Source organism: Citrus clementina, unplaced genomic scaffold (genome assembly GCF_000493195.1).
Source record: "Citrus clementina cultivar Clemenules unplaced genomic scaffold, Citrus_clementina_v1.0 scaffold_5, whole genome shotgun sequence".
In the NCBI taxonomy this organism is placed as follows: Eukaryota; Viridiplantae; Streptophyta; class Magnoliopsida; order Sapindales; family Rutaceae; genus Citrus; species Citrus x clementina.
In genome coordinates this window covers 36207179-36232554 of record NW_006262201.1, presented here as the reverse complement: position 1 = coordinate 36232554, position 25376 = coordinate 36207179, and the positions used below count along the sequence as shown (strand labels likewise).

At 37.1% G+C, this 25376-nt stretch overlaps 5 protein-coding genes across 5 annotated transcripts; 4 read left to right on the top strand and 1 right to left on the bottom strand.

Moving 5' to 3' along the window:
* Window positions 1-2308: 2308 nt before the first annotated feature.
* On the top strand, window positions 2309-3525 carry LOC18040878 (protein EXORDIUM). The gene has a single exon (XM_006433895.2). It carries the CDS (start codon window positions 2399-2401, stop codon window positions 3365-3367), a length of 969 nt encoding a protein of 322 aa, XP_006433958.1. The 5' UTR covers window positions 2309-2398; the 3' UTR covers window positions 3368-3525.
* Window positions 3526-5645: 2120 nt separating this feature from the next.
* Window positions 5646-6785, bottom strand: LOC18041891 (protein EXORDIUM-like 2). The gene has a single exon (XM_006433894.2). It carries the CDS (start codon window positions 6745-6747, stop codon window positions 5836-5838), a length of 912 nt encoding a protein of 303 aa, XP_006433957.1. The 5' UTR covers window positions 6748-6785; the 3' UTR covers window positions 5646-5835.
* A 5042-nt stretch (window positions 6786-11827) lies between these two features.
* Window positions 11828-13079, top strand: LOC18041890 (protein EXORDIUM-like 2). Its single transcript, XM_006433893.2, has one exon. It carries the CDS (start codon window positions 11926-11928, stop codon window positions 12835-12837), a length of 912 nt encoding a protein of 303 aa, XP_006433956.1. The 5' UTR covers window positions 11828-11925; the 3' UTR covers window positions 12838-13079.
* Window positions 13080-13719: 640 nt separating this feature from the next.
* LOC18043029 (serine/threonine-protein phosphatase 2A activator) lies at window positions 13720-17006 on the top strand. Its single transcript, XM_006433892.2, has 2 exons — window positions 13720-14889; window positions 16562-17006. Exons 1-2 carry the CDS (start codon window positions 13748-13750, stop codon window positions 16566-16568), a joined length of 1149 nt encoding a protein of 382 aa, XP_006433955.1. The 5' UTR covers window positions 13720-13747; the 3' UTR covers window positions 16569-17006.
* A 2581-nt stretch (window positions 17007-19587) lies between these two features.
* Window positions 19588-22531, top strand: LOC18042603 (F-box protein FBW2). The gene is made up of 3 exons (XM_006433888.2): window positions 19588-19895; window positions 20872-21197; window positions 21577-22531. Exons 2-3 carry the CDS (start codon window positions 20890-20892, stop codon window positions 22235-22237), a joined length of 969 nt encoding a protein of 322 aa, XP_006433951.1. The 5' UTR covers window positions 19588-19895; window positions 20872-20889; the 3' UTR covers window positions 22238-22531.
* Window positions 22532-25376: the final 2845 nt, after the last annotated feature.

Genomic DNA, 25376 nt, shown 5'->3' with positions numbered 1-25376 from the left:
TAATGTAACTAGATTTGAATAATTAGACAAGTATTGGATTCTCTGATCGACGCAGCTACAGAGAAGCATATATTAAATTGAATTGTTGGCAATGACATGCCAGCAACTATGAAACAAGGCAGCTTTATTTAATTTTTTTCATAGCATATCCAGTGAAAGAAGCCTTCCATCAAACACGCTGAACTCCTCTTCTCTGGCCTTTGCGTCTATCGGGAATATAGGGCATTGTAGGTGGACGCATTGCCGGATAGTTGAAACATTACTTATTATTATTGTTGTTGTTGTTGTTGTTGTTATTATTATGATTATTGTTTAAAAGAAGAAGAAGTCATTAAGCATCTAAACAATTGATTAGCGTTGTATGCCTCGAGAATGCTAACTTTTGGATAATGCTCAAGGCATGTAATTTGCTCATAAGCTCGTGAAGTGAGATGGCCGTTTGATTTTATCCAACTTATTTATTCATCGATTTGTCTAATACTCTATTTTGTAAAGGCTAGTTGCAAATAAAGTAAGGACTCCAGGGAGGAGGCATCTATCTCAGTACACTGGATGTTACTTCTTTGATTCTCTCGTTTAAGCCTCTTATAAATCACAAGTTAAGTCTTTTTCAATAATGCACAAGCACAACTAATCTTTTCATATCTTATTCTCTTTTAGTTATTATAATAGTATGTATATAAGTCTTTTTGAATTATTATAAACAATGTGTATATATGATATATTTATAAATTTAGCTTTTAAAATAAAGTCTTTTTCGTTTTTTTTTTCTAATGATTTAGCCCTTATAAAGTTTATTACCTAAAGTTTGCTTTTATAAAATTTTGGGAACCCAATTCAGAATCCATTAGGAGTTCAAATGCATCCAATAATGGAGATCTGCGTCGAGTATATGTAGTTTAGAAATTTATATCAATAAAAATGACATATATTCTCTTTTCACTAAGAAAGAACCTCACTTAATTTTTACTTGTATGAGATTAAATTGTCAATTTAAAGGTGCATTTACTAATTTAATTATTCAAATAAGATGGATTTTTAATTATTTTTTTTTCCGTGTGTATAAAAAGAAAAATGCCAAACAGGATTTACAGTTTTACGCAGTGCTGGTGTCTAGTCAAGCTAAGTTGATTCTAAAAACTCTTTTTAACAATATTTTGAAAAGTAAGACCCAACTAAACCACTAAGCCCCACTACCAAATTATTGTAACAATTTGGTTCAACTAACCAGTCTTGATTAGTCGTTTGCTGGCAGCCACTTTCTGATAATGAAACTTGAGCGTATGAATTACAAAGCAACGGCCAACTTTTGCTGCGTTTAAATATAAAGACAAAGAAATACCAAAAAGTTAAAATTTGTCTTCAACATGAAGAAAAAGCAATAAAACCTAAATAAAGAGAAAGAAAATAAGAAAAATCAAATTCAAATTTGAACAAATAGATTGTAACGTTCGTTCACTCTTGTATTTTAAAATATTTGGAGGTCCGTATGCATTAGAATTTAGAAAGCACATTTTTTAGGACCACAGAATGAACGAGCTGGCGTGGCACAACAGCTGTCGTGTTAAATTTTAATAGCTTGTTCCAGCTGGAGAGGTCTGGGCTTACTAAGAACGCAATCAGGTTTTCTCAAATCACGAGCTTTGTGTGTGTGGCATTTTCAGTAGCAGCGCGCGCGTCACCTCACGTGCTAGCCTCACCTAGGATACCCTGGCCCCCATCCTCTGGCGCCCATTTGCTGGCTGCCAGCTGGAGCTACCACGCTTCCCCATACCATTTATATCCAGCCTGTCTTAAAGGCCTGTTCATTCTTTTTCCCAAATACACCCCTGTTAATTTTACCAAGAACTCCCCAAAAATGAGGGCTGTTTGGGTAGTTCGTGCGGGGGCGAACTGTGACTAAGCTGTAATACAATTTTGTTTTCTAGCGACAAAGAGTTCGGAGTTACGAGGCTGACTCGTGTTTGGCCCTCACGCTCCTCATATGACCGTATCACGATCGCTGTGATCTTACGGTGTCAACAGACGAGCGTGGGATTGGTATTTTCTTTTTGGATAGAAAAACGCGCTTAAGCGAACCGTTGGGTCTCTTTTTTTTTTTTTCTTGCTGGCGAAGTTGAAACTCGTAAATGGCAAAGTAAAGCCATCTCATTGCAGTGCCTTTATTGTCTCCTTCTGAGCAGGTTCCCTTGCTCAATACGTTTTACTTAAACCTCACGTTCCTTGTAATAAACAATTTAATTAAAATATCCTTCAAAAAAATGAAAATTAAAATAAGCACTTTTTTGCACCTATATATACCATTCACTTGCATCTCAGCTAAATGCACAAACACACCACAACAAAGCAATCTCAGCTTTGAAGAAAAGAAAGCTCTCTTTAATTACTAGTCTTCGAAATGGCTTCTTTTGTTCCTCAAAATCTCTTGAAGCTACTAATAGTGATCTCTCTACTTCAAATCTCTATAGCTGCGAGAACCCTTAATGAGGCAGCACAAGCGCAGCAGCAACCTGATCGGCTCTTGCAATACCACAACGGGGCACTTCTTTCAGGCAAAATTGCAATCAATCTCATATGGTATGGCAAGTTCAATCCTTCCCAAAAAGCCATTATTTCAGATTTCATCACCTCTTTGTCCTCGTATTCTTCCCAATTAAAAGCCAGCCAACCATCTGTTGCCACGTGGTGGAAAACAACAGAGAAATACTACCACCTCATCTCCAAAAAATCGACCCTTTCCCTCTCTTTGGGAAAGCAAATTTCCGATGAGACCTGCTCACTTGGCAAGTCGCTCAAAAACGGCGATATTGTAAAGCTGGCCTCAAAGGGTGACCAAAAAGATGCCATTAATGTTGTGTTGACGGCATCTGATGTAGCCGTTGAAGGGTTTTGCATGAGCCGATGTGGGACTCACGGATCTGCTTCGGGATCCATTAAGAGTAGCGGCCACAACAAGAACAACAAGTTCGCATACATCTGGGTTGGTAACTCAGAGACTCAGTGCCCGGGCCAATGCGCTTGGCCATTTCACCAGCCCATTTACGGACCACAGAGCCCACCTTTGGTGGCACCAAACAATGATGTGGGTCTTGATGGAATGGTGATCAACTTGGCTAGCCTTTTGGCAGGGACCGCCACCAACCCATTTGGAAATGGCTACTTTCAGGGCCCGAAAGAGGCCCCGTTAGAGGCTGCCTCAGCTTGTCCTGGAGTTTATGGCAAAGGTGCTTATCCTGGGTACGCTGGAAACTTGTTCGTCGACTCAACAACTGGTGCCAGCTACAATGCTCATGGGGCTGGTGGCAGGAAGTATTTGCTTCCTGCTTTGTATGATCCTGCCACATCTTCTTGTTCAACTTTGGTCTAAAAAGGGATATTAGGATTTTTATCATTAGCAGATTGTATAAGGATTATAGATAGTGTGTAATAATTCTTTAATTTGTTATTTCTTTTCCTCTTGCGGATAATAAAATAGAGTAGCAAATTGCTTTGGTTTGCTGCTTTTCTGAAAATGATTTGTTTTGAGATGGGCTTTTTTTTTTTTTTTTTTAAATTTTATACATTACCCAATTGATGGACAAATTTCTTTTTGCCTAGACAGAATTATCTATAGCTAAAAACCCTAAATCCTGAGCAAGATGGACCCTCTTGAATAACGGTCTCTTTTAAAATGATTATGGCCAATAATTTTCTTGAGAAATTAATTTCGCGTGATTTATGTCATAGAATTTTAGGTGCGTAACTGCCTTTTATCGGATCATCGTAGAAAACTGCAACCAAAAAGGAGAAAAGGATGTGCAAATTGCAGCTACGTGAGTGTGAAATTTTTAAATAAAAAAATAAGAATAACGATGTTTGTAATTTTTTTTTTCTTGTCGTTTCAATAAATAATCTTTTAATTTGAATCATTTAAGAATTTTCAATACCAGACATTATCTTCCATTTAAAAGCGCTAAAATACATTTAACGGAGCCAAGAGTAAGTGTAACAACTTCAAAAATTGGCGTCATTTGAAGCAGGGAATTTGAACAAAGGCAGCTATTTTGGACTTAAAAGTTCAGATAGTAAGAAAGAAGAGTTTCAAGCCATCAAATGTATGTCGCTCACGTGATGTTTATAGAAAATGCGATACATGAAACCTACCACCACTGTGGCACTAAAAATATCATGACTTTGCTGTTAATTATTCACTCATTTGTAAATTGTACACATCACAATTTTAAATTAATTAAAAAAAAAGTGACACAGTAAATGGTACAACCAGAAGATCTAAGTGATGCTCTTCCATATAGGCCAACCAAAAATGTCTCACTGACCATAACAAATATTTTTAAACTCTTTAACCAAAGTTGGTTAGTGTGAATAGTTCGATATTCTCACTCCTTAAGAGAGGTCAATGGTTCAAATTCGGCTCTCGTATGGAATCCCTATTTTAACCAGCACTTTACCCCTTACGGGCCGATCCGGTGCGAGCGAGGATTAGTTTGGATTGTGATACGGATTTAAAAATGTCTCACACAGTTGGGGCTCACTCATGATCATCTCTTGATTCAAACAAAAACAAAAAAAAAATATTTTTTAAACGCTTTTTTTTCCACAAATTCCAACCTTATATATTGCCGGACTACATAGCACTCAACTCTGTCACTTCCCTTCACTCGTTTGTTCTATTCCCCTTAGCTAGCTATACAGAGTGATCAAATCAATTCCATGAACATCGTGGATTATTTAAAAAATAATAGTCAGATGTTCATTCATCTACCATTGAATTTAATGAATCTAGATCTAATTGATGAAAGTTTAAGTAACGTTTTAAGTGAAAATTTTAAACTAAGGGAATCTTCCTCTTATTTAAATATTTAACAATGTGCTTGCTGAAAGGATAACTTAGTTAATTAATTACACCTCTTGAGTGAAAATAAAAGTTCAAAGAATTTAATCCCTTTAAACTATAACTTAGGAGTTTAAATTAATGGGTTGATATCATTTTACTAAGGTAGAAATAACAAAATAACAAATGATTATAAAAAAAGTATTTTATGTCTAACATTTTATTACTTTAGAAAACTTGATAATTTACTACATTTCAAGGTGACATAAGAAACTCCCATTACTCTTGATGACTGAAAATTCAACCATTATATATTGATGAAAAAGACGCCAGGAAGCTGAATACAAAACATAGATCACTTTTTCTTTCCCCATTAAATGTATGTAACTTTTTTTTTTTTTTGGTGGACTCTCTATTCCTCAGCTTCGCAAAGCAAGTTTCAAGAATCGTTCTGATGAATTGAATTCCATAATAATATGAGCATGAGGTATCCGATGCGCCATAGCAGCATAATTATTAGTTTTTATTTATTTAAAAAAAAAAAGATTAAAAACGATTTTTTATCCAGTTGATTTCACATCATGTAAACTGTACTCAGATTTCAAATTCAGATCAATTGACAGCACTGAAATGATCATTGGACGCGCTTTAATCAAACATATCTGAAAGTAATTTTATCTTTTAATGAATAATTTTAGGTTCCTTCAAACACCAGAATATATAATAATACCCGAACCATCGTTCTCCATTTAAATAAGTAAATAAATAAAGAAACATGATCATCAAAGCGGTGTTAACCATCTTCTAAACAAAATTCAATAAGAACACGTACCCGGGTACGCACCTGTTTATTTAAACATGACAAAACTTACATCGCATCGAAAAAATAAAAATAATAAAAAAACAAATTTAAGTTGATTAAACATATCATAAGCGAGCGCTCAATCGTATCTACAACTGCAAGAAGTGACAATTTTTACATTTTACACGTAAGCACCATGCTTTCAAACGAGTGTTTTACACGTGGATGTCTTTGGGTCCCACATCGCCGGCAGCAAGTGGTTCCGCCCATTCTCACCGATTGCGTTGTAGCTGGCTCCGCTCGTTTTATCAACCAAAACCTCCCCGGGATAACCCGGGTACGATCCTTTCCCGAATATACCCGTGCACGCGCTCACGGCCTCCAAAGGCGCGTCAGAAGACCCCTGATAGTACCCGTTGTTAAACGGATTTGTCACGGTTCCCGCCAAAACCGTGGCCAGATTGATGACCATCCCGTCAACTCCCACGTCTCCGTTAGGGGCAACTAAGGGCGGAGTTTGGGGGCCGTAAATGGGTTGGTGAAACGGCCACGCGCACTGGCCCGGGCACTGGCTCTCCGAATTCCCAACCCAGGCGTAAGCGAACTTGCTCTCCTTGCTTCGACCAGCCCCGTGGGTCCCACAACGACTCATGCAGAACCCGTCGACCACCACGTCGGATGAAGTCAAAACGACGTTAACAGCGTTATTTTTAATCCCAGCTTTCGAAGCCAGAGATATGACTTGTGGGGTTTGGAGCGATTTTCCAAGCGAGTACTTCTCGTCAAGGACTTCGTTCCCAACAGCGACGGAACGTGGGCCGCCTTCGTAGGCCTCAGTGGTCCGCCACCAAGAAGAGACAGAAGGTGGCGGGGTCTTAGCAGAGCTTAGAGATTTGAGAAAGTCAACGACGATAGACCTCTGTATTGGAGAGAACTTGCCATACCAAACAAGATTAACAGTCACGTTGCCACTAAGAAGTTGGCCGTTGTGGTACTTTAAAACGAGGGGCTGTTGTTCCGAGAGAGCTGTGAGCTTTCTCGTAGAAGCAACGAGTGAAAAAGAGGAGAGCAAGAGAAGCGAAGAGAGAATAGCAAGATGGTAAATAGGAGCCATGCAGGAATTTAAGTGAGCAGATTGTAGATGTGAAGAGAATTGCTTTTGGAGAGAGAGTGATCGAGTGCACTAAGGTATTTATAGTGGAGAAACGAAGGGAGTACGTGTGAAGACAGCTGGCTTAAAAAAGTGCCGCGTGGAATTGACTTGTTGGGTATTAACAAAGATGCTTTAGTTAGCTATTAGCCGACTTGTAGCTGTAGGCATATGCGGGGAAGGGAAGAAATCTTTCTTTAGGTTTTGATAATTTGATCTTATCAGCTGATCCGGTAACCTCGCCGTAGCAGTAGACAGAACGCGAGCTACTTACTCGTCCCCTGTTTCTAAGGTTACAAATCTGCCATTTCCCCTAGGGCCTAGCCTTCTAGCGTCCAATTAACAGGATTTCATTATTTTCCGTGTAATTGCGAAGTTAATTAATTTCACATTTTCAAGGTATCTACTTCACATTTTGGATTAATTAGGAGGAAAAACAAAAAGATACGAGTCCCACGTTAAAGTTGTGTTGAAAGTGATAGCATGAAGTATAAAGTCAGCAGAGTAATGCTCGTAAATAATTGGCCAGCCCATGCCTTTGCCTCATATAATATTAATACAAACGCGGCTTAGCCATCCCTTAATTTTGGCCCCGGTGAACTTTTCCCCTGTCATTAACTTCACAGCTAGCTGTCTTCTTTAATTAGTTTCATGCATAAATTGAATTGTGTGCTTAATGCAATTTGCATGTACCAGTTGTTAAAAAGTGACATCTTTCCAATCGCTATCTATACAGAGGATCATTTATGGGAGAATATTTGAGTAAATGTAATATAAATTAATTTATTACAGGACCACAAATGAAAAGAAGAGCTCAAGATGTAAAATGAATTATGAATCTATGCATTAGCCTTAACTTACAGATAATCTTGCAACGTATTTTTTTTCATGAATAATTCCTCACTTGGTGCTGGGGAGTATGTAATTAGCATGGAATCCAGGAACTATTTACAATACTAATTAAAGATAATATTATTCAGTCTTACTAACAATCCCACACACTAGTGCAAATTAACTATACTATACACTTTAATACTTGTAGAGAGAACGTATATAATTATTTTCCACAATATGTAGGGATGAGATAAAGCTACTGATAATAAATGAAATAGATCGGCCGAACCCTAAAAATTCCAATCAACTACAAGTTAATTAATTAAAATATTATTAAGAGAAGAGATTGTTATAATTAACCGACATATAAATATAAAGGGCGGATGCTCAGGTTTAGTGGAAAGGCAAGAGATATGATGATGCTTCAATATATATAATAGCATTAGGTGATGACAAAATATTATCTCACACAATACTACTCGCTACATATTCTTCAGAAAAGGTTACAACATATACAATTTCAAAAGAAAAAGTGTTAATTTTTTTTTTCTTTAGTGGGTTGGTGAAGTATTTCAAAGTTTATGGTAGGTCGCAAGAACATGAATAAGCAAGTTATGGTTTTTCCTTTTTTGGGTGTTGGTCGGCAGTGGGCTCTTCAACTTATTTTCAAAATTAATGCATTAAGCTAAACAATCAATCAGTGCGTTTTAAAGGAACGTTAACCTGGTTTTAGTTAATCATTCCCAAGAGGTATAGTAGCCAGCGTAATGTCAGTGATGTCTCTGCAAGAATAATGGAAGCCAAAAGTCGGAAAGGCAAATGCACTGAAACCAAACAAACTTTTCGGAAAGTGGAAGCTGAGTTTGAGAGAGGAGACAGGGTGCGCGCCTGGTCGGTGTTTGCGTGTGACAGTTTGGAGTGATGGAAGAGATAACATTCTCAGAGTGTCCGAAATTGGCGTGAAAGTCATGGGTCGTAATGTATGGTTGCTATTTCGTAGAAGCTGCCTGCTCGATGCCTTTTAGTTACGGGTAGCGTTTGGCATGAGATAGGTTTGTTGTGTTTGCTTGTATTATATCCCGGGAGGGATAAAGGATTGTTTTGTCACTTGGACACAAAAATGTTCTCCATGGACCTACCAGTGGTAGGCTACCACTATAATTTATTTATTAATTGGAATCGGCCTTCCCACCACCGCCCCCCCCCCCCCCCCCCCCCCCCCCCCCGCCCCCCCCAGTTGCAACTGAGATTTCGAATTTGGGTATTTTATGGCTCTGAATTTGCCAAATCACCTTAAGATTGGAAGAATTTAAAATGGAGCCTTTCTTTCTACTTTTTTTTTTTCCTTTAATTTACTGAAAAATTATCACCCAATACTAGTGGTACATTTCTTTGCTCTCAGCCCATCACAAATTTTAATATGTCGACATTTCAATTTTGTATTTGTAGTAAGCTCATACAGTGAATATAAATAAATGTGTGTACGTGTATAATGAATGTATATTAACATATCATTATCTAAACTACTCATTGTAAGAATAATATTCAGTTATATAAATGCATGTTTATTATCAGAAATGTTTATTTAATTTTATAAGCTCTTTTTAAAATTTTTGGTATTGTTTGATTATATTTTGAGTAGAGCTTATAAAGATTAAATGAGTTATTTTTCCAATTGTTTGGGGAAAAGTAAAAGAGTAAAGAAAAATGACAGGTGTCGATATGGAGTTTTGTAGTTAAAGTCATCACAAGAATGTTGGCCTATATTGGGTACCCCAAGTGTTTTGTGGGGTACTTGGGATACGCCAAGCAAGGGTAAAAATGTCATAAAAATATTCATAAAAATGTTAAGAGATAGATTAACCCAAATCCCAAAAAAAAATTGATTGATTTCTTGTCAAAAAAAAGGAATCAATGAGAAAATCACATGCTACAAAAGAAGGGACAGCAGCTTGTCGCGCCAGCAAATAAGCCAAAAAGGTTAATGCTATGACAGTTAAGACCACCAGCTTTCCCCTGCCAACGCCTGTAAATTCTCAACAGCTTTAACAGAGGTACGTAGGACCACCCTTTTACGCCTAACACGTGAATACACTTCAAACTTGTTCTCCAAGCATATTTTGAAATACCCAAGTAGTAACACGTGTGAAGGATAAAAATATATCTGACATGACAACAAGGAACGCTAATAAAATAACGACAGGTGGCACGACAGCCGGGTTACACCATATAAAGTACTCAGGTTTTATTTTTGTCATAAGAACCAACACACACACACAAGAGCTGAGGTTTCTTCCACCTTAAAGCCTCCATTACTGAGAGCTTGTAAGCTCTCTAACTTAAGAAAATCCAACTCGGACTTGAGCGTCGAAGTGTGGTCACTGGTCACTCCCGGCTCCACCTCTAACCTCGTTCTTGTTATTTTGCAGGATTAATGTGACTTTTGGAAGCTCTTCACATCTGGAGTCGAACTTCCCACCATATCCACCATCCTCTCACTCCTCCTTTACTCCATTAAACCAAAAACAGGGCATACATCCCGAACAAACGAGGCATCCCGCTTCCCGATAAAAATTAAATTATTGTTCTTAGTTTGGTTTTGTGTCGTTCATACACGCACCCAAAATCTACTAAAAACACCTCTACTTGCAAAAAGTTCAAATGTTAGGCTTTTGAGGGCATGATTTGTAGGTTTTTTTTTAAAGAGTTAAAATATCTAAAATATATTTATTTATTTCATAATCTTATTTGATTCTTTTCATAACATAACTTTAAAAATCTTATATATTAAAGTAACTTTATAAAAAAATTTCATTAACAACTAAACAACTAAAATATTTTCACTAAAATCTCTATTAATAAAAGATCTATTTAAAAAATTACATTAAATGGAGCCTAAAAATACAATAATACGACATCATTATCTCTTTCCAAGAATACTGAGCTGAACATCCGCACTGGACTTAATTTTATTCATTCATTAGCATATATCCCACCCCAGCCCTCTTTGCTAGCTAATAGTGCCGTATCATCTTTAGACTAATTCCTCGTTAAATATATTATTTTTAATTTTTTTAATATGTATTACTTATCATCGTTAATAACGATAATAGTAACTCAATGTGTGCATGTAGCTAACGGGGATTTTAGAATTTCGGCCGATCCGATTCACAAAAAGGGTCCTTGAATTCCACAATTGAAAGCATCCCCAGCTTTAGCTACAACAGGGCAAATAATAAATGATTTTAGTCGTCATGTTTTAAATTAGCATAAATACATTTTGTATATGCAACGCAATTTCATTGGATGGTGGTACACTGATGTGAGGTGCCAACTCCGCCTCAGTGCTTTTTCAAAAATTAAATCGATTTTAATTAACATATGAATATATCAATCCACGAAGCACTTTCCTAGAATATCAGATGGACCGTTGCATGGCATTGATGTTATTGACCAATCTAGATCATTCAAGTTAAATAGAAAAACAATAATTTCTCTAGCATTGCCAGGATTCCATGCCACGGTAATGTAACTGCCACGCCATATGTAAGTCGACCGCCATTGAAAAAATGTCACTACTCTTTAACAACTGGTATACATAACACATTTCATTAAGCACGATTCGGTCGATGCATTAAAGAAGACAGCTGAGAAGTTAACAAGAAAGACGAACTGGTCATGGAGACGAAATTAGCCGATGGCTAAACCGCGTTATTATTATTATTACAGCTTCTGACTTGTTCGATAAATTTGTTTTCCAACACAAGTTGATCGATGATACTAATGGCCACAACTTGCATATCCTATAACCTCGCCGATTCCCCATTTTTGACCAATCACTAGAAAATCTCAGTAGCTCGCATTTAGCCACTCGCGTGGAAGCTGTAATTAAATTGAAAAATTTTAAATTTCTCTATTGGCCAATACAAGACCCTAGAGAAAAGGTTATTGTCGTGCTTTAACCTTGGAAACAGGGGCTTAACAAGTAGCGCCGTGGATGTCTCCCGTGAGCGAGGCTACCGGATCAGCTCGGCTGATAAGATGAAACCTTAATTTTCCCCTTTTGTCACGTCATTCATTTCACTAAACCATTAAATTCTCAGTTTCATTAATACTCCCAACAAGTCAACCACACGCGTCACTTTTTAACAGTATTGCTCTTATCCTGAGCCAGCTGTCTTCACAAGTACTACCTCCAACACTATAAATTCCTCAGCTTGTCCGGTGTCTCTTCAAACAAAACAAACCCATTAATAACCGATTCTCTCCAAACAAAACATCATCTGTTTCTAGATACCTCAACTCAGCATGGCCTCTATTTACCATCTTGTTATTCTCTCTTCGCTTCTCTTGCTCTCCCATTTTTCATGCTTTGCTTCTACGAGAAAGCTCACGGCTCTCGCGGAACAACATCCCCTCGTTTTAAAGTACCACAACGGCCAACTTCTTAATGGCAACGTGACTGTTAATCTTGTTTGGTATGGCAAGTTCTCTCCAATACAGAGGTCTATCGTCGTTGACTTTCTCAAATCTCTAAGCTCTGCTAAGACCCCGCCACCTTCTGTCTCTTCTTGGTGGCAGACCACTGAGGCCTACAAAGGCGGCCCACGCTCCGTCGTTGCTGGGAATCAAGTCCTTGACGAGAATTACTCGCTTGGAAAATCGCTCAAGACCCCGCAAGTTATATCCCTGGCTTCCAAAGCTGGGATTAAAAATAACGCTGTTAACGTCGTTTTGACTTCATCCGACGTGGTGGTCGATGGGTTCTGCATGAGTCGCTGTGGGACCCACGGGGCTGGTCGAAGCAAGGAGAGCAAGTTCGCTTACGCCTGGGTTGGGAACTCGGAGAGTCAGTGCCCGGGCCAGTGCGCGTGGCCGTTTCACCAACCCATTTACGGCCCCCAAACTCCGCCCTTAGTTGCCCCTAACGGAGACGTGGGTGTTGACGGGATGATCATCAATCTGGCCACGGTTCTGGCGGGAACCGTGACTAATCCGTTTAACAACGGCTACTATCAGGGGCCTTCTGACGCGCCTTTGGAGGCCGTGAGCGCGTGTCCTGGTAAATTCGGGAAAGGAGCGTACCCGGGTTATCCCGGTGAGGTTTTGGTCGACAAAACCACCGGAGCTAGCTATAACGCCAACGGCGCGAATGGGCGTAAATACTTGCTGCCGGCGATGTGGGACCCAAAGACATCCACGTGTAAAACACTCGCGTAATCAATAAAATTTAAAACAAGATGGACAAATGTATGTAAATGTTATTAATTAATTAATTAATTATATTGGCACTCGTCTGTAGATCTGCCGTAGACAAGCTACTATTGAGCTTATGTGATTTTGTTTTGGCGTCAAGTTTTAGCTATCATAAAGTCCAGGAAGACATTTTAATTTTTATATATACTTTGTCAAAATTTTGCAGCTTTACTTTTGATATAGAAACTGTCATAAATATAAATAAACAGTGCAAAAAAAAAATATTTTTTAGTTGTGATTAAATTTACTTTGTCAAGATTATTGTTGTAAATTTGCAATAACCATTGCATTTAGTTGTCGTCTACGAATATCATCTTTGCTCTTAGATTAATCAATCAAAATCACCTTTTTTTTGTTTTTCACGTGATATTTCGGTAATATGAGCAGCGTAAGTTTGAGGTCCTGGTTCGAGCAAAACTAGTGAACGAAAATTATTCTATTTAAGTTTTTCCCTAGAAGCATGCTACAAAAAAGCGAAAATATGATGCCACTAGAAAACTACATTAATATTAGAAATTATATTTACCAAATAAAATCAATTTTTTACTTCACAACTAGAGATTTCATTTTAAAGCATTTGTACTTAAATTTAACCTTTCATTTTTAATATACCTTGAGCCCTAAAATTAAATTTCTGAACGACACGCAAGTCTATAAAAAATGCTAATCAACCGAAATGTCGTTCATTAATTTTCATCGTATAAAACATGGAACGACAAATTCCACCTAGAGCCCAAGCCAGACCAGACCAGTAAAGCCTCAAGCCCAAAGGCCTGGCCCATTTCCATCGAACGATCTTCATTCTCCAACATACTGTATATTTAATAAATTTCATTTCCATTTCGATCGACTCTCGCTCAGTATCCTTGCAAACATGGAACCGGAAACACAAAATCACGATCACCAATCTCCTGAAACATCACCATCGCCCAAATGCTGCGCCAAGTGCGGCGGCCCCACCACTTTCCCGCCACCTCCAAAATCATTATACTCCGATATATCCCCGCCTCCAAACTACCGGCCAGTCCGCGCTCCGGCCATTAACCTTCCCCCGAACAACCACTCACAGGCAATAATCCTGGCCCCGGTTCCACAATCCCAAAAAGTCCCCACAATCACTGCCCCTTTTGAGTTCCAAACCCCCTCCAAAAAAATCCAATCCCCCGACGACATCCGCCACTTCATCGACTCCGATACCGGCAAGAACTTCCTCGGCTTCGTCGTCGCCCTCTCCGAATCCATCCGGGGTCACAAAATCTCTGATCCCTGTCACGAGTCTCAAACGATCAACACCATCGTGTCAATCCTTAACGAATTACTTCAATGGGCCGAAGAAATCCCTCCGCTTCAACAATCTGCTCGTTACGGTAACCTCGCGTACCGAACCTGGCATAGCCGTTTGACGGACAACAGTGAGTCGTTAATGCTCCGTTTTCTGCCAAATGAACTTCAGGCTGCTGTTATCGAGATCGTTCCCTATTTTAACGACAGTTTCGGTAATTCGAGTCGTATTGATTACGGTACCGGTCATGAAACTAATTTCGCTTCTTGGTTATATTGCTTAGCTAGAATGGGCGTAATTAAAGAAGAGGATTATCATGCTGTTGTGTCTAGGGTTTTTGCTAAGTATTTAGAATTAATGAGGAAGTTGCAGTTAGTGTATTGTTTGGAGCCGGCGGGGTCTCACGGTGTTTGGGGATTAGATGATTATCATTTCTTGCCCTTCATATTTGGTTCTTCACAGTTGATTGATCACAAGTATATGAAGCCCAAGTCAATTCATAATCAGGATATTTTAGATAACTTTGCGGATGAGTATATGTACCTTTCGTGCATTGCCTTTGTGAAGAAGGTGAAAAAGGGGTTGTTTGCTGAACACTCGCCGTTGTTGGATGATATTAGTGGTGTGCCTAATTGGAACAAGGTTAACAGTGGTTTGCTGAAAATGTACAAGGCCGAGGTGCTTGAGAAGGTGCCCATCATGCAGCATTTTCTGTTCGGGTCACTCATTAGATGGTATGATATTTTTGCCTCTTGCGAATTAATTTGATGATTGATTTCTTTGGTTATATTGGGTGATATTACTTTGTTAAGTTGGTTGTACTTGAAGTGAAATAATTGATTTTTGATTAACATATAATCAGATTATTGATATATTTGTTTACACAAAATTGAATATGGTTGCGATATGCACTTGCTAATGATGACTAGATATATGCTTCTGCATGATTTTCAGTTAAAATATGTACCTCCATTCTTTTTATTGTTGAATTTTTACTTGATTTCACTTGATATATAGACTTTATATTACTGGGTTAACCTTTTAAAGATAATGGGTTGAGGTGCGCTAAATTCTATGAAAATGATGCAGTATGTAATTCTAAGTTTGAAACTCTAGTTGCTGTGCTTCATGCTTGTTTACGGTATTCAAATTTGAAAATTCAGTGACCTCTTTTTTTGGTGGGGGGGGGGGGGGGGGGTGCGGAATATAGTTTTTTCAATAAGGTATGGTAGCCAATCATTCAGGATAAAGAATTAGTGAAAATGAAGAAAAGAATACCTTTTGCAGTCACCTACCATTAAGAAGCTTGCCACTTTTTTCCTTCTCAACCAGGTCTGAACTTTGTCTTATCTGCTTGTCATTGCTATTTAGTAAGTAGTTAGATGTTATATCTCCTAAACAAGGCCTTTTGAAGGTTAGTTTTTGTAACTCCAACACAACGTAAACAGAAACAAGGTTTGGTCGCTGAAATGGCTGATACTTTGTTGAAGCTGCCATAAAAGGAAAGAGAGGGAAAAAAAGAAAAAATTCCTGTGCATTTTGTATTCTGCAGTGAAATGCATGGGATGTTAGGCATCCAGTAAATGTAAAAGAACTGTGCAGAGCTTAATCTTTGCTTTGCATAGGTCAGTTTGAGTCCACTCTTGAAGAAAACACATGTGGCTACCAATGGCCTGAAATTCTTTACAACCAGATGCACAGCCACCATATTCATGTATGGCTATAGAACTTAACCATATCTCCTGTCTGTGGTCGTATCTTGTTGTGCTTTAAACCCTGACAACTAGATAAACATTGATCAACCCCTGGAAAAGTATTAAATTCATCATTCTTATCATGTTGATTGAGGTTAGTGATACTATCTAATCTAAGATCTTAGTTTTGAGAATATTGAATCGACTCCAAACACAGAGAGGTAGGGTTTATATTTGCATGGACCAAGTTACGGCCCTGTAGCTTTGAACTGTATGTGCTTACAATGCTTATGGGATGAATGTTTATGAATGCTATTACAAGTGATTCCCCATTCATCGTCAACGTGCTGTAGTCATTGACAATGGTATCCTGCAATCAAAATTGTGGGCTGTCATAAAAATTTCCAGAAGTTTTGGTGTCATGTGCATGATCATTGATCAATGGTGTTTATATTTGTATTGCCATGGCTTTTAACTATCTGTAAGTTCAGTTCAAGTGATTAGATCGAGTGTTTCATTGTATTGCCTTGATTTTGAAAAGAAGAACTTCCAGAATTCTACTACATGTTTGTAGCTTTTATAAACATACAACAAGGGTTGGTTTATGATGAGTTGTAGCTATAGCTTGTAATTTATCATAGAAAAGTTTGCTGTTATCCTTATGTGTTCCTGATGCCTTAGTAATGCATTTCTGCTTTGTTTTTTTTATCAGGGAGTAACTTGATGTTTCAGCCTTAAAATGGATTCATGCAGTGGAGACCGAAGAATCACTTCCTGAGAAGCTTTGTGCACAGTAAAATCAGTAGGAATTTATGAAATTCAATATATGTACTTTCAGAGTATGAATTTTGCCGAGTTATTCCCCTTTTGGCTTTGCCATGCTAGTTGGCTGTTGAAGATGGTGTTATTATAGAAAATCTGTATTACTACTTGATGATATATTGCATTTGTTGTAAGTCAGCGGTTTTCAATTGGGTGGTCAATGAACTGAAATCTTATTTTCATGAATATGGATGTAGTATATTGGAGCAACCAGTGGTACTTTTACAAATGCTATTCTGAATATTGAGACCAGCTTGTCACTTTGCCGTCTCTCGGTGTGTCTGCCGTTGAACCCCAAAAGGAAAAATGAGAAAGGCCCCTGCCAATTCATTCGTTATTCTTTTATTTTTGTCACGTGGAGCAATGGGAGTTGATATCAATATTTTGTCATGCCTTGTGAGTAGTAGTTGGTTAATCACACCCAAAAAATTGCTGGAAATTTTTATTGAAGGGCGTAGGCTGTAGGCTCCATTAGTGTGGGGTTACATCAAAGGACGCTTTGCTTAAATTCTGGGCTCTTCTTCTTGTTATGGGATTAGACTACAGCATCTTTTGAGTAGCTTTTCCCCTTTAGATGTGGGATGTAACTAGTTATCGCTGATTCTCTTGAATCTTGGCATAAAGGGATAAGTAGCTCAACGGGTAACCTTTCAGGTTTCAGCACTAATGTGTGAAGCGACAATTAGTCCTGATGTTGGATTGTGCTAGGATTTGATAGAGATGGATCCTTCCAGTGAATTAGCTAAATAAGCTATGCTAAATGCTAATATAAGAAGAAAATGTTTGAAAGGGCGAGGGAGAATTTACTTGCTTTTTGCTGTTATCACCTCCATTCAGACATGAATGCATGCAAGGACTGACTCACGTGTTGAGGTTGTCAGTTCTTTTCTTGGCTTGATGCTGATTGCTGACGACATATGTGAGTCATTTCTTTTTTTCTTTTTCAATGGGTTATGATGTGAGTTTATATTTTTCAAAACCCACCCACTCTCCATGGCCATCAAATTCAAATCCCAAGTAGCGAAGAACAACCAAAAAATATTAATTAAAGGGAAAAAGAATAGGATAGAAAATACGACTTCGGTTATTCTTTTGGGTGATCTGATCTCCATCCAGACTCCACTCCCATTTTTTTTCTCTCTCGAGCGGGAGGGACAAGTATGCAAAAGTTGAGAGCACCCTGCACCCACCGCATACGCATGACTGCACGAGATGAGGAACCACATTTGGTAGTTTACAATTTAGACAGTGAAATGAGAAACGTAAGAATGGGCATGTTCGGAATTAAATATGAAAATTATGTCCCTGGCTAATATTGACGTTTTTAAGTTGCGGTGAAACCAAAAAATAAAATAAAATTTGTTAGTTATAAATAAGTACCGGTAGTGTACAATAATTATGATTTTTAAATAATAATTTTGATAAAAATAATAAAGATATTATACATTTTTCATTATACAAGTGTGAGATAAATTTAATTTATTTTAGTGACAGACCCAGATACTTAAATTAAGAAGGGTTTAGCTTAGAAAATTTTTAGGTCAATTTGGAAGTTCTTCTTTAATTGTTCATTTGGATACATTTAAAGTCTCAAATTCTCAAATTCTACTCTTTTTATTTAACCTTTAAAATAATAGTAGTAGTAATAATAATAATAATAATAATAATAATAATAATAATAATAATAATTATTATTATTATTATTATTATTATTTTAATTTTAAGCTCATTGTGGCCATTTTTTTAAAGTAGTTTGCAAACTATAATTTTTTCAGGTAATTTACGTAGATATCATTGAGATTCAAATTAATTCTTCAAAATCACTAAATAGCACTCTTATTGTTAAATTACAAATATTTTATTAGTTGGGATGACTTTAACTTCTAAACCATAACAAATAATATTTATTAATGAGGTTGTTACGTTACATAATCATGTATGTAGATTATGAAAATATAAGATATTAAAATCATATTATTTTTACAATCATTAAATTTTCATCTAAGATTATTACATAATTATATATGTTACGCTGATTATGTAACATAACAAAAGTCATTTATTAAATATTTAAGTTACAATGTTCAAATCAAACAGCAGCTGAATGTGAAAAAGAGAAAAAGGCCAGAAATTAGACCTCCTTGTTGCAAGTTGCGGCCTCGTAGCTACAGGAGTCAGAGCAGCAGGATGATTTCCTTGAAACCATGCGTCTGAGATAGAGACACGACCTCTGTACACCGACACACCGCATACGTCTCTCATGACCCAGCTGCCAGCCAAGGCTCCTAGCCATTTAATAATATGTTCAAACCACGTTAAAGAAAATCAATCACTGCGTTTCAAATAACCCATTCTCCAAGCAACTCAGGTGTCAGAAACTCCATAGGCGAATTGAATAGCTCAATAGCATTCGTGAAAACTGGCAATTAGCATCGGAACCAGAGACGGTCCTTCAATTCAAACTGCACCGACTTTTTCGGTTAATAAATAATAAGCCAACAAACAATTAAGTAAACTCCTCCAAATTTTCCAACTCTGTTAAAAACAAAACCCACGCAGCCCATTTCAAATGGGCCTTTCAATTAGCCACGAGCTCGTGTCGGTGAACGCCTTTTTTCCAGTTTTCACCAAGTGCCAATGCTAAATCTCTTTAAGCACCTTTTGGTCCTTTTCTCGGTGGAGTAAGTAAAGCCTCAAGTACTCGAATTTCTACGTAGTCCACACGCGTATCTATCTTCTATCCGCAGTCCCACTCTCTTTTTCAAACATATCTTTCACAAAACCATGGTAGCCCGCAATTAATACAAAATAAACGTTACCAATTCTTTAACTCCTTTTTTTCTTTTTTTACAGTCCTGCTTTCTCCATATTATGTTAAAATAAAATAAAGTCAAAGCGAACTGTTTTTTCTCATTTTTTTCTTTTTCGAAATTGCACAAGTACCGTTCCCAAAATTCATTTTCTTTTTAACCCCAAAACGTACTACCTAGAAGCATTTTGCGTTTTCACTCAGTTGTTTTTACTCTTGTTCCTTTGTTCTTGTTGTTGGTTGCATTGATAGCTTTGGTTAGGTGGGGAGATAGAACTGGTTTTTTGTAGTTTTCTTTTCCTTTCTCTTTCTCTCTCTCTTTCTCTCTATCACTCACTGACCATTTTGCCTTTCGTTGCTCTCTCTCTCTCTCTCTGTCTTTTGCGTTTGCCCTACGTTTCAGGCGGACGAACCGGTGAGTTTTTTCTTTCTCTTAATCTAAACCAAGAAAGCCTCTGCCCTTTCAAGAAAATTCCCACGAAATTTGTATGCATGTAAAACATTTTGTTCTATCATTTTTCTTTTTGCCTTTTGTCTGGTTACTGGGAAACTGGGGAAACCGAGCTAAAGGAAAGTGATTTTGTGACTATGATGAATGCTGTGGGTTGTTTTGCTCCTCTGGTTATGAAAGTTCTATCTATTAGTAAACATTTCTGCTTTGCCTCCTCATTTTTTGTGGGATTTGGGTATCCTTCAAGCATTCTGTAATTTGCATGCAGTGATTATTTGCTTTAGGTTCGTTTTCCTGTGACCTTGATTAGTTAGTTTTGGTGCCCTTTGCTCACTTTCTCTGTAAAAGTTTCCTTGTAATTCAATATCTTTTGATTCTCATGCGCCTGATAGTTTATCTAGGCAATTTTATCAAGTGGGTTTTGTTGGATCTCTAAAGCTGCTTTATTTGTGTCTTTTATGCATCAAATTTTACTTATTTGTCAGTTTTTTTCTTGCCCAAATTACCAAACCATGGATTTTCCTATCATGTTTCCCAAGTCTGGTCCTTGCTTTGTTATTATCGGAGAAATAAAAGGAGTCCCATTTTTCACCCTTTTGTTCTTGCTGTATTTATCTGAGACTTTTTCTTTAGTAATTCTTTTCCCTTTTTTGCATATTGAATTCTCCTTTTTCACTAGGTGTGTTCATTTTGTTGGCAAATTGTCAGTTTCCTTATGCTTTCTTGTTATACAAAGAATAATTCTTCACTTTGTTTCAATGGAATGTAAAAACTGGTGATATTTTTGTAGGCGATAACATCTCCTACTTCTCATGGTCTGTTTGTGATAATTGGTTATCATTAACGTTCATTGTTGAGGCACTGTCTCATATAAGTTCTATGTGGACATTTATAGAATGAGTCTAACTTTGAATATTTTTGCTACTTTTTGTGTATTCAGTACCTTAAGGTAGATTAAATGGAAGGAGAAAGTGAGTTTAGGCATTGGGATGAACTAATACCTGATGCTCTTGGGCTGATCTTTAGAAATCTGTCACTCCAGGAGGTATTAACCGTGATACCAGGGGTTTGCAAATCATGGCGTAGAGCAGTAATTGGACCATATTGCTGGCAAGAGATTGACATTGAGGAATGGAGTAATCGGTGCCAACCGGACCACCTCGATCGGATGGTTGAAATGTTGATCACAAGAAGTTCTGGATCTCTCCGCAAGCTCTGTGTTTCTGGCCTGCACAATGATATGATGTTTTCCTTGATTGCAGAAAAGTAAGCACAATTGCACTTTCTTGCTGCACCTTCATTTAGTTCTTATAATTTTGTTCTGTAGTGAGTGCTAGTAATATTGGTATTTCATGGATGAATTCTGTAGTGATGCTGTTTTGAATTTTGATGTGCTTAAACAATTTATTGGTTAAGACTGCAATAAGATAAGCCTATCAATTCTACGGTGTGCTTGCCAAATTTACTCATTTAATCGGCCATGAATCTCAGTTAGATCAGTTAATCTTTATATTTATTCTTAAATCTTTGAGATAACTGCAGAGTGAACATTTCCATGTTATTCCAAATTGAACTTTTATTTAATGGCTCTTTGTTTGCTTGACTTTTTATGTGCTGATGTGGATCTTTTTCCTGGTTCTGCAAGTGCTGGTTCCCTTCAGACATTGCGACTTCCAAGAAGTGAAATGAGTGACTCCATAGTGGCTCAGATAGCTGGAAGGTTGTCTGCGGTCACTTTCTTGGATTTGAGCTATTGCAGTAAAATTGGTGCTCCTGCTTTGGAGGCCATAGGAAAACACTGTAAATTGCTTGTGGTTCTATGCCGAAACATGCACCCATTAGATACAGCTGACAAGCTCTCACAAGATGACGAGGCCAATGCCATTGCCTCAACGATGCCAAAACTTAAGCGACTTGAGATGGCTTACCATGTTATCAGCACAGAAATTGTTCTTAAGATCCTTTCGAGCTGTGCCCTGCTAGAGTTTTTGGATTTGAGAGGGTGCTGGGATGTGAAACTTGACGACAAGTTCATGAAAGGGAACTTCCCAAATTTGAAGGTTCTGGGGCCCTTTGTGATGGACTACTATGAAATGAATGACTGGGATGATTGCTCGGATTATTCAGATGGATCCGAGTATTTGGCCTGGGAATTCCTAGCTGGTGAAATGGGTGACTATGATGATGATGATGAAATCTACGAGGGAATGTGGGATGCTGAAGGCAGGCTGGAAGAGCTTGAGCTAAGGTTCTATGATGGAATCGAAGAGGATGCAGGTATCTATGGTTGGCCTCCATCACCTTAGGCTCTGTAATTCCTTGTCAACTTTGTTTCCGTTTCTAGCATCTTTTTCTCGTTGGAGCTTCCTCTTTATGCTGGAGTTGGTATGTAGTACATGCATATGTTTTAAGTAAAGACTGAACTGTTGTTGTTTATATCTGTTACTCATAATCTATTCCAAGTGAAATATTCCTTGTATATTTTAGCTTCGCTTAACTGGCACTCTTGTGTGAGAGATAAGATTTATTTAAAAATAACTTGTAATTTACTCGATCTATTTCTGGGAGAAGAGAGATGGCCCACTCACATTGATATTTCTCACGGATGTGTCAAGTCATTAGTAACAGGTTGCCACCCACTTTACGAACAATGGCCCGCCATTAATGTTCCGTCACTATACACGGTTGAATTTGATTCCGCTCAGAGAAAATAATTAATGTTATGTATCAGTCAGTATTGCATGATAATTACACTTCTCATCGCTAAAGTAACACCTGACATTCAAAGCCTGCCTATAAGTAATTGTTTAGGATTATCTGGTTGCCTCTTGGCTTAAAGAAAAGCAACTTCTAATCCCTTTTTTTTTTTCTTCTTCTTTTGGGTTCTCTCTGTTTTCTCTTTTATTTTTAGGTTATTATTTTTCTTTTTTTGGCCCTTTTGAGTTTTGTCCCTTGCAGTTATGTTGATAAAGGGGTGAGTGGTTGCTGCAAAACCGTCATTGGAATTTGGAAATCTACATATGCAAAGCAATCCCAGCCGGTTCCTTCCCATGCAATGACAAAATTCCACTGCCTTGCCTTTCGCTTTTCTGTCCAGGTCTTCTTGATTTTATGAATCTTCTAGTATCTTGTCTTGTTTTGCACCAAGCTGAATGGTAATTGGTAATAATAATTGCCAATTGGTTGGTAGGTTGAGTGGGAACTGGGATACTAAAGGAAGACTTCTTGATAATCAACCATATCGCGCCCACAGATTACTACTTATTAGCATAAAGATTTTGATAAAACTATTTAGAATGTGTCACGTCAGACCAAATTCCTTGGACTGCACAAGAAAAGAAATAAGAGAATTTTTAACCTGCCACCCAGATCCACACTGCTTGTGATTGCTTTTAACATATATCCCCTAGGAATGTAATGGTAAATGTAAACAAATATTGGGGGAGATTGAAACTTGGATCCTTACAAAGGAAAAAAAAAAAAAATTGGTTTCTTTCATTGCTATATATTATTTGTCAAACTCTAACATGATGCCTTTTATCACGAGGTAGAAAGGGTTTCGTATAGTGATACGTATAAGTTATTTACTAAATATGATTCTAAGTTGTACAATTAATAAACATTAAGACCCAACTGACATTCTGCCTATTTTTCTTTTTTTCTTTTTTTAAATTTATTATTTATTTAAAATGAAACATCTTTAAGATGAAAATGTATCTCTAAAGGGAAAACTAAAAGTTTTGTTGCATGTCCCGGAAATTAAATACTATGAAATCACGAGCACTTGTGATTAGATTTCTAGTTTAACAACCGGCCAAGTTGGGTCACATGATTACATGTGATTAGTGTTTTGGATCTTGTACTCGCTCTGCTGCTCAATTTCATTTCCCTGGTCTCGAGATGTGTGAAATTTTGACCCCTATTGGATGGGGCTCAAACAAATTTCCCTCAAAAAAAGTGTTGCACGTGACATAAATAGAAATAACTTTGCGAAATAAAATGGGGAAAAGATATGCATATAGATATAGTTGTCTCTTCAATCGTTGTTATTATATTGTATAAATCGGACAATCATTTAAGGTTTAGGAAGATTGTCGATATTCAATAATTCCCTAACAACATAGATTTAAAGAAAAAGGAGGATTAATTTTTATTTGTTTAATATTTGAGTTTGACAATATAAAACCTATATTTACTAGAAAGAAAGAAAAAAATATATAAAAAAAAAACTATTACAAATATATTTTATTATTCATACCGCAAATTTCAATGAAACCTCGCTTCTATTACAAAACGCAAAACTAATCAATTGTACTATCAGAAGATAATCATCACCATCCGTTCGTTCATATCAAGAGTACCAAGTTTTGAGTCCCAATAATAATTACGATTTATTATTTCTCCTCCTAATTTTCATTAGATAGATAATGGCAGATTAGATATGTCTTCCACCAACTGCGATGCCTCAAAAATCAAAATTAATCGGTCACAACAATAATAATCAATCAGTGGCCCCCAGTTCTGCAATTTCGTCCGTCCACTTTGCGTTACAAGTTCGAAGGAACAAACAAAAATCAGCCACGTGCAGTAACTTAGGAATGCAAATTTAACTCGAGATTACTTCTATGCCATTATCTTTTACAGGATCAGTATGGGTGAAATTGGAATTTTACGCACGTCTCCATGTTACATTTTTAATAATTTAAGGTCAGTGGTCCCCTTTTCAAAGACAAGAAGCAATCATCAATGGTAAGATTCGCACGCCTTTGCCTTTTTTTTTAAAAAAAATTTTAAAATCTTTCTGATTTGTCTCTTTTTGTGAACGTGGACACAAGTTGATGCAAGCGAAGGACCAAAGTACTGCTCGAATCAAAGAAGGCGACTCAGAATTTTTTTGGGCCCATAATTTGCGAGTACAGGTTTGCAGGCTTGTAGTTGAAAATTTAATTTAATAACGGTAATAAATAATTGATGCGGTATTTTGCTATCTATTAGACGGGTCTGGCTATGGTACAATTATGATACTATATTATAGTTATTTTTGGCCGTTAAATTTAGTTTATGGTAACAATTATAATTGAATTTAACAGTTAGATACAATTGTGATATAATACTACAGTTGCACCATAATTTTATCCTTCTTAGACGCACATTTTGATGTTTTGTAAAATATTTTTTTTTGAAAGAATGAAACAAGTTAACTTGTTCTCAAAATTTACACATTCTCAGGTTTCATTTCATATTGTTGCCTGACAGTTGTAGATTTTAAATCACATCTATAAAATGCCTGACAAATATTATAACGGCTATTTAAAAGTAATTTTATGTTTGATGAAAAACTAAATTAAAAATTTTACTTTAGAAAAGTTTCAAGAAATAAAATAACTAGCGACTTGAATAATTAGGCAAGGCAAATTGTTTAATGATTAGGAGATGCACAAAAAT

Bases quoted from the DNA above. Each gene is read 5' to 3' on its own strand.
- LOC18040878 (XM_006433895.2), top strand. From the start codon at position 2,399: ATGGCTTCTTTTGTTCCTCAAAATCTCTTGAAGCTACTAATAGTGATC.
- LOC18041891 (XM_006433894.2), bottom strand. From the start codon at position 6,747: ATGGCTCCTATTTACCATCTTGCTATTCTCTCTTCGCTTCTCTTGCTC.
- LOC18041890 (XM_006433893.2), top strand. From the start codon at position 11,926: ATGGCCTCTATTTACCATCTTGTTATTCTCTCTTCGCTTCTCTTGCTC.
- LOC18043029 (XM_006433892.2), top strand. From the start codon at position 13,748: ATGGAACCGGAAACACAAAATCACGATCACCAATCTCCTGAAACATCA.
- LOC18042603 (XM_006433888.2), top strand. From the start codon at position 20,890: ATGGAAGGAGAAAGTGAGTTTAGGCATTGGGATGAACTAATACCTGAT. The intron at 21,198-21,576 runs GTAAGCACAATT...TGGTTCTGCAAG, and splicing joins TTTTCCTTGATTGCAGAAAA to TGCTGGTTCCCTTCAGACAT.